At 43.5% G+C, this 12311-nt stretch overlaps 1 protein-coding gene across 1 annotated transcript in view; it reads left to right on the top strand.

Annotated features, from left to right (window-relative positions):
* CDH4 (cadherin 4) overlaps positions 1 to 12311 on the top strand; it is an 821769-nt gene that overhangs the window by 640776 nt on the left and 168682 nt on the right. The window contains exon 5 of the mRNA XM_075901106.2: positions 4456 to 4611. Within this exon, the coding sequence (XP_075757221.2) occupies positions 4456 to 4611 (156 nt within the window). The remainder of the gene's footprint in view (positions 1 to 4455; positions 4612 to 12311) is intronic.

The following is a 12311-nucleotide window of genomic DNA, read 5'->3' as shown; positions in this document are numbered from 1 at the left end:
ATATGCTTTATCAAGTAGATCTTTTTGTTTTGGTAATAAAATCTCCCTTTTTAAGGTGATGATTTGAGTCTTGTGTCCTGGAAAGAAACAGGTCTCTGTGTGTGTGTGTCTGCATGCCTCAGACTAAGAGGTCAGCTACCAGAGACTGCATTTGTTTTCTCTTTGTCTGTGTCGAGACTACATCCCTCTTTCGACAGAGGGATGTAAATTAGACACTTCGAAATTGCAAATGAAGCGGGGATTTAAATATCCTGTGCTTCATTTGCATAATTGCATCATGGCACTGTTTCGAACAAGCACCATTTTAAAAGTAAAACCACAGTCTAGACACGGTTCTGTCGAAAACTGAGGAGTACAGGATCTTTCAAAAAAGTCTGCTGTTTTCAACAGAACCACATCTGGACTGTGGTTTTACTTTTGAAATGGCACTTGTTCGAAAGAGTGCCATGACGTGATTATGCACATGAAGCGCAGGATATTTAAATCCCTGCTTCATTTGCAATTTTGAAGTGTCTAATTTAATCCCTCTGTTGAAAGAGGGATGTAGTTTAGACACAGCCTTTGTTTTCAAGCTCTCTTGTGGAAAAGGAGTTTGGGGGTACCCCTCTGGAAGAAGTCTAGGTGCTTTCTTTCTGGGTTCAAGAAGAATGGGGGTTTTTCTTTTATTTAACTTGGTGGTGGCAGCTACCCCCCAAAAAAATCAATGAATCTCTGACAGGGGAGTTTTTGTAAGCAGAGCCTATAGAGGCAAGGTATTTAAGGTCTCTTGCGGGCCCCTATCGGAGTGCCAGAGTGGGGAACGGCTCTGACAATCACAATTACTGAAAATCTTATTTTGTCATATACAAAAATTCTTCTGATTCCAAAGGATCAGCCGCATACCAAGGTTGATGTATAACTTAGATATTTCCTCACATACATGCATATTAAATTCTTATTAACTAAACTAAAATGTATTAAAAAAGAAAAGAGTAAGTATTGGTTAAAAGATCAATATACATACAGACATGAGTTCAGTTCCGGAGGTTAACTTACATAGTTGTTCAGCTTGGTACTTGCAGATGGATCTTTATGGGACAGTGAGAAACTTGGCCACACCCATAATAAGTGGACATCTGACTAATTAAAATCATGCCAGACCACGGATGTTGCCAGACCAGAGAGTGCTGGACTAGAGAGATTCAACCTGCACCTGTTCTAAGCTATAATACAAGTTTAAGTCCAATCAGCTTTTCTTAGTACTAATAGCCAGAACGAGCAGTGAATCTTCTATAGGAGTGACAGATGAGGCTTTCTGTATGCACTGACCTTCAGCTCCAGAAGTGTAGGTCCAGTAAGAATCAATTATAGTAGTTTCTGGTAATAACTGACATTATTAAGTGCTAGAGGTAACAGACTATTAAATGGAGGCAGTGCACAGAGAACAGTGTACAAACTCAATCATCTGGACAAAGGCATCAAAGAGGATTCTCAGAGATGGTTGTCAATGCTCTGTCATTATTCTGTGATATCACATTCAGCATCATGTCAGCCTCCCAAGTGAGGAGAGGAACAAAATACTCGTTGCTCTCATATAGAGTGTTTCAGAATAGCAACTACCCCCTACCAATTTCCTCCAGCTGATAAACAACAGTTCATCTCTCCTGCAGAATCCACCTTTGCTCACCTATAATGGAACTTCTTTCAATTCAGTTATTTGTGCCTCCTACCTACACCATAGTATTACACACAGTGTGCAGATTTTTTCAGAAAATGCACTGCCATGCACGCTCAGCTATAAGATGGATCTGTATGATCTTCACACTAATTTATTGCATTCATAAACCTGGCAAGAAGAAAATACCTGCTTTTCGCATTGACACTTGTAGAACAGTTTGTGACAGTGTGGAGGTGGTAATTTGTTTATATGTACCTTGTACTTTGCATTTTCCTGCAAAAATGGCCCTGACATTACAAGATCCTCTTTAAATGGCTGATCTAGATAGTACTTTCCAATTTAAAGCCATACAATCAAGGTTGCTAGGGTAACATCTTAGCCTGCCTTTTTTATTTCTGTTTATCTGTTTCCAAAGTTCATGCCATATTTGATTCGTACATTTTTTAAGGTGGGAAGAAGGCAGGGGGAATGGGTTTCAAAAGCAATACTATAATGCTCTTTCGCTAAGAACAGGTTCAAATATAATGCTAGCAGTCCATCAGACATTGGTAACCCTGCATTAACAAGCCAATAAACTTGTATTGGAATGAAATGTGTATGTTTACATACAAAGAATGGTTCAAAATACAATCCTGGTGTTTGCAGAAAATCATCAAAAGTGATTAGTGGGTGACTAGTGATTTACAGATACCCATCTCTAGACACCTAAAAGGGGCTTGAGGTTTAGAGGGCAAACATTTGACACTTTGTGAAAGTCAGGCCTCCTTTGAGGTGTCTCTACTTAGATGCCCTCAAATTACAGTTGTTATAATCACTAGTTGCTTTTGAAAACGTAGGGTCAACATGCTCAGTCAGCCTGTTACAATTCTGGATTAAGATTTCCAAAAAGAGTCTAGGGGAATTAGGTGCCCAACTCCCTTGGGGGTATGTCCACACTATAGCGCTATTTCGAATTAACTTAATTGGAAATAGTTAATTCGAATTAAGCTAATTTCAAATAGTGCATCTACACACATAAACTATTTCAAAATAGCATTTTGCTATTTCAAAATAGCACATCCACACTGACTGGACCCTGAACCGAAGTTAAGGCTGGCCGGAACCAGTGCCGGCAGGGCATCAGGTTAGGACTGAGTGTGTGGGGCTGCTGCCTGAGGCTAACTGAGGTCCATGCTTAAAGGGACCCGACCCCCACCCCGGACAGACAGTTCTCAGGGTTCCCCGCTCGCTTGTCTACCTCGATGAGGGACAGCAAAGCAGTCCTGTCTTGGAGTGCCCTGAGTGCCTGCACTCGGGACACCACAGCACTCGGCCATGTGGAGCCAGAGCTGCCCCTGGGCACTCCGGTGCATCTCATGGGGTCATTGCCATGAGCCTGGCTGCACTTGATGCAGGCTGCCATACAGGGGGGGTCTATTGGGGGACTGTCAGAATCCAGGAGGCTCTGCAGGAGAGCATCCACTCCGAGGAACCCTCAGAGCCACCCCAGTCCTCCCCACCGGGGGCTCGTGCCCCATTCCTCCCTCACGTCCTTCCACTTACCCCTCCCTAGCCCCCCTTCCTGATGTCAAATAAAAGACACGTATGTTCAGAAATAGAAACTGGGTTTATTGAACAAAACTAGGATGGGGGGATGAACTTCTGGGGAGACTGAGAAAAGGAGGTGGGAGAGGGGAACAGAGAGGGTGGGAGAGAGGAGGGGGAAACCTGGGGGGGAGAGAGCTGTAACGGGGAAGCAAGGGGAAGAAGGGAGAGGGGAAGCTCAGGGCCCAGGGTTGGGGGGTCTCACCGGACCAACTTGATTTTCATGCAAACCTGCTCCTGGGGTCACATGTGGCCTTTGGTGGCCAGGCTGCCATAGACGGCCGTGTTCCTCTGTCTAGCGCGGAGATCATGGACATTGGGGGCATCCCCCCCAACCCTGAATAAGGTCCATGATCTCCGCCCTAAACCAAGAAGGCTCCTGCCTTCTCCAGCCCGTCAGGCTCCTGGGAGCTGGCAGACTGCTCCTGGGGAGCAGTGGAGGGCTGGCTGCCAATGGCTTGCTGGCTCATGTTTTGGGGCCACTGGGTCAGGGGCCCCGGTGGCCACTGTTGGCTCTGGGCTGGCAGGCTTGGGGCTGGCACAGGCACTGTGGCCAGAGTCTACCCTTTTAATGGCTCCAGGGCTGAGGGAGAGGAGAGTAAGTTTCCCGAGTGGCCACCAGGGCTCCCTGGGAAGGGCTGGAGGCCACCTATTTCGAATTAAGTGTCTACACAGCACTTAATTCGAAATAGCTATTTTGAATTTGGCGTTACTCCTCGTAGAATGAGGTTTACCAAATTCAAATTAAGCGCTCCGCTATTTTGAATTAAATTCGAAATAGCGGTTTGCACGCATAGACGCTATTGAAGTTAATTAGAAATAAGGTCTGTTATTTTGAATTAACTTTGCAGTGTAGACATACCCTTAGAGTCTATTAAAAATTCCAGCTCTAAATATTTGCATGCATAATTTAATCCCTGTGGATGCGCGTGCAGTTGCATAAATTGTGTATGCAAATGGATATACTTCTGAGAATCAGTGTCAGAAGTTTCTGCTTTCTAGGTTCCAAAGGATCATTGTAAACAAAAGTGAAAATAAAACGAGTATTTGGTATGCAAATCAACTATCAGAGTTAACAGCATTTCTTATAGAAGGCTTGCAAGATAGAGCCTTAATGTCATTCTAACTATATAACGTGTTCAAATATTTGAATATCGGTGTCACCAACCCATTGTCCATAGCTTACTGATTGTTATCTTTAATTATATATACAGATTCGTTCTGATAAGGACAGTGAGATCCATATCAGATACAGCATCACTGGAGTAGGAGCTGACCAGCCACCTATGGAAGTCTTCAGCATTGATCCTGTGTCTGGCAGAATGTATGTGACACGTCCAATGGACAGGGAAGAAAGGGCTTCCTACCATGTAAGTATATGTCAGTCTTTTTTTAATGTGTTGTACATGTATCCCCCTACTCCACAGTCCCTCTTCACTAGAACAGTGTAAAAGGGCTTTGTGGCTAGAACACACACAAAGATTTGGGTCTTTCCCTAAGTTTTGGGGTCTGCACTCACAAAGTCAAAGTAAAACCATCAGAACTGCTTGATTTCATCAAGGGGTTTTACCTTGTCACAGAATGTTTTGTACAATTTCGAGGTAGAAGTCAGGAGCCCCCATTTGTTTGCTCAAAGTGAGGGCCCATACTGGCATTTTCCATTCATAAGGATGTGAGAAAGTTCAGAATGTATTGATCACATATTTGATTCTGCATCAATTCAGTTAAATCAGTGCATTTTGTATACGTCTCTATGGGAGGTAGAAGGTGGAATTTCCAGTACAAGGAGACATACCTGCACTAGCTGTCATCAAACTAGCATGCCAAAATGCGAAATGTTGCCTTAGAGCTAACCTAACATCTTGGATTGGATCGTTCTTGAAACAACTATCTCCTCGTGTCACTCACCAACACTACACTTCTGTTTTTAGCGCCTTGCTTCGATTGACATGGATATGTCCTCTTGAGCTGCAATGTATATTTTCCAGCTCCAGTATAGACATACCCTTTAGGTGTAGACTCTATTATAGGTTGGCCCTTGTTAAGATACATACATAAAAACATAAGAACAGCCATACTGGGACAAACCAATGTTCCATCTAGCCCAGGAGTCTGTGTGCCGACAGTGGCCAATACCATATGCCCCAGAGGGAGGGAACACAACAGGTAATCCTCACGTGATCCCTTCTCTGTCACCCATTTCCAGACAAACAGAGGCTAGGGACACCATGCCTACCCATCCTGGCTAATAGCCATTGGTGGACCTAACCTCCACAAATCTATCTAGCTCTTTTTTTAACCCTGTTAAAGTCCTAGCCTTCACCACATCCTCTGGCAAGGAGTTCCACAGGTTGACTGCACTCAGTGAAGAAAAACTTCCTTTTGTTTGTTGGTGTCATAGCTGTTGCCACCATGGCCTTGTACTGTAGACCCAGACCACAGTGTCAGAAGGGGGTTTTCCATCATGGTAAGAACTCCAGCACATCAAGTGGGGGTAGCCAGGTCAAAGCATTTAGCCATCAATCTAGCTGTGATTACACCAGGATTAGGTCACTGCCTAGCGCACAGCTGTAAAGTTGTCACACCCTGGAGTGCCCTCGCTATGTTGACCTAAATTTTAAGTATACATCAGGGTTAAGTTTAGCCAATATAAGGGCTGGTCTGTTCTATAAAGTCAGGTGAAGTGGGGCTGTGAAAAATTTTGTTTGTGATGTGGTTAAACTAACCTAAGCCCCGTTGCAAATATCTTCTGTCAATCTGAATTTACTGCCTCTTGAATTTACTGCTGCAATGGAAGAACCGCTTCCATCTCTGTAGCGCAGTGGTTTTCAAAGGAGGGGTCATGACCTAGTACTGGGTTGTGGAATGTCAGGCACTGGGTCTTGTTGCTGCAGGGGGATCAGGTGACCGTTGGGGGTGCTACTTGCCTGTCCTGGCATTGCAGACTGTGCGTTGCCTCAGAAACGGTCAGCAGCAGACTCAGCTCCTCGGTTGGGGGAGGGGTAGAGCACAGGACTCCATGCACTGCCCCTGTTCTGTGCACTAGATCCACAATTCCATTGGCTGGGAACCTGCTGCTGGCTGTTTCTGGGGTGCAGCATGGTCTGCAGTGCCAGGAGAGGCAGGAAGCTGCCTTAGCACCCCTGCTGCAGCACAGACCGGGACCTGCCCCGGGTAAGCCACTCCTGCCCCAGCTTTGATCCCCCCCTTGCCAAAACCAGAGCCCCCTCCTACTTCCAAAGCTCTTATCCTCAGCCCCACCTGGAGCCCACACTCTAGTCTAATTATGTTTGGTCGCAAGCACCAACAATTTTCTTCAACTGTGTCATGAGAAAAAAAAGTTTGAAACCCGCTGTTATAGTGTACCATACAGCAGCTGTGTCATTGTAGCATTTCTAGACAAAACCTAATCTGAGCCTGCTTTAAACTAATGGATTGTCCACACACACAGTATTACACCAATTTAGGGTGCAGCTACACTAGAAAACCATTGTGACACAGCTGTAGGAGGTTTTCTATCACTGTAGTAAATCCATCTCTTCGAGAGGCACCATCTTGAAGAGATGGATTCTTCCATTGACCTGGCAGTATCTACGCTGGGGCTTGGGTCAGTTTAACAGTTTAACACAGTTTTTCACAGTTCTGAGTGATGTAGGTTAGACAACGTAACTTGATAGCGTAGCAGTGGTTAACTGGGAGCTGAGCAAGCTTGTGCATAGACCAGGCCTAAAAGAATGTGAAAGAGCAATACCAACATTAGGGTGTCATGGGACATTGTTGATTCATCGCTCATGACTGCAGTTGAACATGCAGTAACAATTATAATCATTTCTCATTTTAAATCCTCTCAGTACAGTGAGTGGATTTTACAAGATCTTACATAGGTAAATAGATTAATAGTAAATACAAGGGAATTAATAAAGATTAGGAACACCAGGAGATGCTTCCATAGTCTCTACTGGTTCACAAAATATTCCACCTGCAGAGTAATTACAGAGTAACTGGTCTTTGTGTTATAATCTACTGCACAGTTATAGTCACAAAGTATTACAACATATAATCAAACAGTAAAAATAAAGTCACTCAGACTGATAAAAAAAAAAATATTACTCCTTGCATGCCAGCTGCACACGACTTCAGTATTTTCTGCATCTGACCATTAGCTCTTTTCTATAGCAGCTACAAAAAGTTGTTTCGTGAATTGTTTTATATCAGCATTAGACCCACCCTTTGCTCTCATAACAGTCATTGCTAGGGATGCTATAAAATATTCCTAACTTCTGTGTCAGAGATGCACAGTTTGGCCAAGTCTACACTCAGGAATAAGTTTGAATCAAGTTACTCAACTCAAGCTATGTTAATTGCCTAGCTAGAGTTGACGTATATTGATTCGAACTTTGGCGCCATCTCCACAACAGGAGGTTGAGGAGAGAAATGTTTCCATTGACTTCCCTTATTCCTTGCAAGTACAAGTACCGGCACCAATGGGGCACCCTCAGTGTTTGATTTAGTGGGTCCTTACTAGACCTGCAAAATCAAACACCAGAACATTGATCTCCGGAGCATCAATCCGTGGGTAAGTATAGACGTGGCTTTTGTTAGCTTTATCAGGTGTCTAGTTAACTAAGTTGACAATGCTTCTGGATAGAAGTAGAGGGACAAAGAAAATAGATTGCCTCTTAAGTTGGATGGGAAGAGAGATTTTCCTCTGTGCACAAGAGCAATTATTTTGTCTGCTATACCCATAAAATATGAAGAGGATTATTTTGAAAAAAAGGAATATTTGAGCTAGAGCCTATGTTGTGTCAGTGTTTTCGATATTTTTTCAGTGCTGCTGGGTCATTATAACAGCTCAGTTGATATAATTCACAAGCTAACACCTTTGATGGAGCCATTATGATGTCTAGTAGTAGACACTCTGAGCTAAAAAAAATGACACTGTCTCCCATAATAATGACTTATGTGACCCATAATACATAAAAAATGTACCTTATAAGTATATTTAGACCAGAAATCTCAAGGAAAGCTTGGAAAGGTGTTTGGGGCAGAGGAAGCAATATTAATTTCCAACACCTGGAATCAATGAGAACTTCTTTTATTCTCATTTATGGGAGTCTCTTTTCTGGAAGGCGAGACACATAGGCATAACCAAACACAACCATAGCCAAATTAAAGCTTAATAAATTATTAGTAGATATAATAAGTCCATTATAGGCAGGAGCAGTGTATGACACAACAAATCCTGCATCTTACCAAGGGCCTGGGGTTAGATTTGATGACCCTTGTGGGTCCTTCTAACCCTATGGTTCTGTGTTTCTGTTTTAAATGGCTGTAGGCCTATCTGTAGAAAGTGTTCATAGATAATTTTAAGTCATGGTTATGATTTATTAAACCATTAGATTGTGCATTTATTAACCCTGTATAGCCCATTTCTAAATATACCTTTATATAAAGTGGTAAGTAACCCACCATTCTGTGATGAGGCAAGTGTCCCAGAATTATAGGAAGTAAGAAAACATGCTTGGTGCAAAACTTCCCTGCATGGGACGTAACTAGATCTGTTTGTGATTCTCTCTCTCTAAGCAGTGAAGACAGAGGTCAAATCTTTATCTGGTCTTAATCAGCATAGCTCCATTATTATGACTGTTGTTCCTTGGAGCCCCAGCTATGAACTAGTACTCCACTCTGCCTGCAGCTATACAAACACAGAACAAAAAAGACTGTTGTGTGTATAGACAATTGACCCACAATGTGGGAAGCAGCATGAACCCTAAGGAAAGTGAACAATATGAGGGCTATAAGCATCATGGGAAGTTGCAGGATTTATTTTCCCCTTTAGGGGGCATACTGGAGAAGGGAGAGGGTAAATGTGAGGAAAATGGAAGGGAGATGGGACACGGAAGGAAAGGAGGTCAGGCAGGAGAGAATAGGATAAGGAGGAAGGTGTGGAGTGTAAAGTTACCCAAAGGACCAGCAGGCATGGCGGTTACTGCCCCTACCAGCTAGCGTGCCTAGTTGGCGCCTCTCTGTAGTTTTCTGCCAAGTTCCACATGTTGGGAGAAGAGGAGAGGTGGTGTGTGGTCCTAGTGCCCTCAGAGGCAGGAACTTTCCTGTGCAAGGGTGATGCATTCATTCTAAAAGGTCGGGGGGGGGGGGCGGTTGAGGCCTTGCCCCCTCCAGGGCCCCACCCTGTCTTGTCTCTTCCTCTCAAAGCCTTCTGGCCAAGCCAGAGGCCAGAGATAGACTGGGGAGCATGGGCCCTCCTGCCCAGGATGGGGGCGGGGGAGCACTGAGAGCAAACCCAGGACTCCCCAGCCAATACAGGAGGCTCCCTGCCACTGCCTCTCACCCTGTCACAGCTCTGGCTTCCAGGCTGTCTCAGGGTGGGGTCTCAGGAGCCAACGAGCTGCAGCTGGGCCATGGTAACTGTGACTTTGGAAAGCTCCAGACCCTCCATACACCCTGGACAGGGAGACCCAAGGGCAGCAGATGGGCCAGGGTCTGTTCTCAGGCCCACCCTTCCTGGGCTGATGGAGGGTCTGTGGCTCCCCCAAACAACCAGGGTTTCTCAGACCACTCTTGCCCAAGTTGGGCTCCAGCTTCCAGCCTTGCTGAAGTGCTCAGATGTGTGGGGAAAAAAAGGGGCAGGGAGCCGGACCAATGGCCCTTGGTCCCTTCTATTCCAGGACCCTTGTGCATAGTTCTGGGACCAAAGAGATGCTGTGGGGGAGTGGCCCTTGCTAGGCCCCATTTTTTGTCCACTCCTGCAAGACAGCAGTCCCTGTCTTGGTTCCTTACGCCGCTGCAGGCATCTATGGGTGACTCCTCTTCTGCTCCAAAGAAGTTGATTTGTCTTATGCCAGGTTATTGTCACTGAGGGTCCTTCTGGAAAGCACCAACTCTTCTAGAGACAGGTCTGATCCTGGATCCAGACACATCTGAACTTTGGGAACATTTGGATCCAGATGTAGGTTTGGATCTGAATTTCACAGCTCCATTAATCCCTAGATATTATTAATACCTAATCTCAATTCTTTTTAGTTCACATAATGGAGTTCTGGGGCCAAATTTTCAGCAGGTATAAATCCACCTAAGATCAGTAGAACTACCTTGATTTTCACCAGGTAAAAATCTGGCCCCTGGGTGTTGAGCAACGTAACATATTGGACTATCTTCTGTGTGCCACAGGCTTGAAAGTTCAGCAGGGAAGGCTGGGTATGATATATGCAGCTCCATTTTTTAAAGACCCAAATGGAGCTAAATCTTTTCAGCATCTCTCTCAGCATCAAGTGCTGTCCATGTCCATTTTATTTCTAAATCACCCAAAAAACAAACATAAAAAATCTTCCTGAGAACTAGGGAGGACACGCGCCAGAGATCTGTGTCATTAACTCCCAAATTTTCAATGTATATTTTCTTTTGTATAATTATCCTGATTGCTTCAAGATTGCTCTTTCTAAACCACTCATCTTTTAATTTTCCATGTTAAGAAGCATTCGCCTGATGAAACACCCCCCCCCCCCCCCATACACACACAGTTTTTTTCTGAGATGAGCCATATAAATGTTTAATTATGTTGGTAGTTCTGAAGCAAATTCACTTGCCAGATTTTAATATTTCTCTTGAGCTTGAGAGGGATGGATTTTCCAAGGCTCTGATTCATTGCAGCAGTATTTTCTCTGTTTCATATAGGTCTCCATGCTAAAAAACTTAGGGGAGATATCAGTGTTTAATATGGATCACTTCTGACCACAGCCATCCTGCGTTCCCATCAGCTCTCTGTGGTATATGTAGGTGATGACTCTCTGCTTGCACTGATGGACAAATCAGTTTCTCCTGGAGCTTTTCTGTTTATTTCAGTTGCCAGAACTTACCATCAAATGGAAGTCAGTAGTGACGGGCAAACAGACCAGTTAGTCTTACATATTTTCAATTTATTAATAAAGCACCATCCCCATAATATTTACCAGTCAGGCAACAATATTAAATTAACATGCCTCATTTATATGCCTGTTTTAAAATACAGATGTAACTTAGAATAATCCCAAGCAGCACTTTGCTTCCATTAACACATTTATGAAATATCATTCAGTCAAAGATGTCTGGACAAGAGGAGATTGGTTACAGGCTGAGACAGGAATAATTAAAACTGTATGGGAGACAAAAATGATTTGCTTCTTATTGTAACCATGTCGCTCTATTAGAGAGACAAGGGGGTGAGGGAATTTCTTTTACTGGACCAGCTTCTATTGGTGAAAAAAAAAGACAAATTTGCAAACTTATGCATCTCTTCTTCTGTTATGTGAGCTTGAAAGCTTGTCTCCTCCACCAACTGAAGTTGGTCTAATATAAGACATCCCCTCTCTGAGACTATGTCTAGACTGAAGGCTTCTTTCAGAAGAAGCTTTTCCAGAAAAGACCTTCCTGAAAAACTTCTTCTGAAAGAGAGCATCCACACTGAAAAAGCACATCAAAAAATCTATTTGCTTTTTCAAAAGATAGCGTCCACACTGATTGGCCGCTATCTTGCATTTAAACTGTGATTACTATGGACAGAGTGGCCACCTGGGCACCTGTGCTTTTTCCTCTTTCCTCTTCTTCTGAAAGAACTCCCTCTTCCCCGTCCACATATGCCTTTTTCTTCCTCATAGAGGTTTCTTCCTCATAGAAAGAGGATTGCCAATGTCAGAAAAATCCCTCTGTTTCGATTTTCTTTAGAAAGAACCTGATTGCAGTATAAGTGACTTTTTTCAGAAAAATTGCCATTTTTCCAAAAAAAAAAATCTGTAGTGTAGACATACTCCCAGACAAAAGGACAATCAGAAACAAGGAACTTGACCCAGCACTTCTTGCAATAATTAGTTTTGAACCAAGTTTACAAAAGCTTAAATGTAATTCTGGTCATTTGTGCCATAATAGCCTGATTTACATGTTTAATTATGATAAAGTGTGTGGCAATTAGGCACAGAATTGCATACCTCATTTTTTAAAAGATCTGTCACTTACTGATAATACATATTTACATTAACGGTGTTAGTGCAGAAGTAGTATTTAGATTTAAAACACTGTA

The sequence above is a fragment of the Pelodiscus sinensis genome, chromosome 17 (genome assembly GCF_052426305.1).
Source record: "Pelodiscus sinensis isolate ZL-2025 chromosome 17, ASM5242630v1, whole genome shotgun sequence".
NCBI classification, from domain to species: domain Eukaryota; kingdom Metazoa; phylum Chordata; order Testudines; family Trionychidae; genus Pelodiscus; species Pelodiscus sinensis.
The sequence above is the reverse complement of the archived record's forward strand: the minus strand, read 5'-3'. Positions and strand labels throughout refer to the sequence as shown.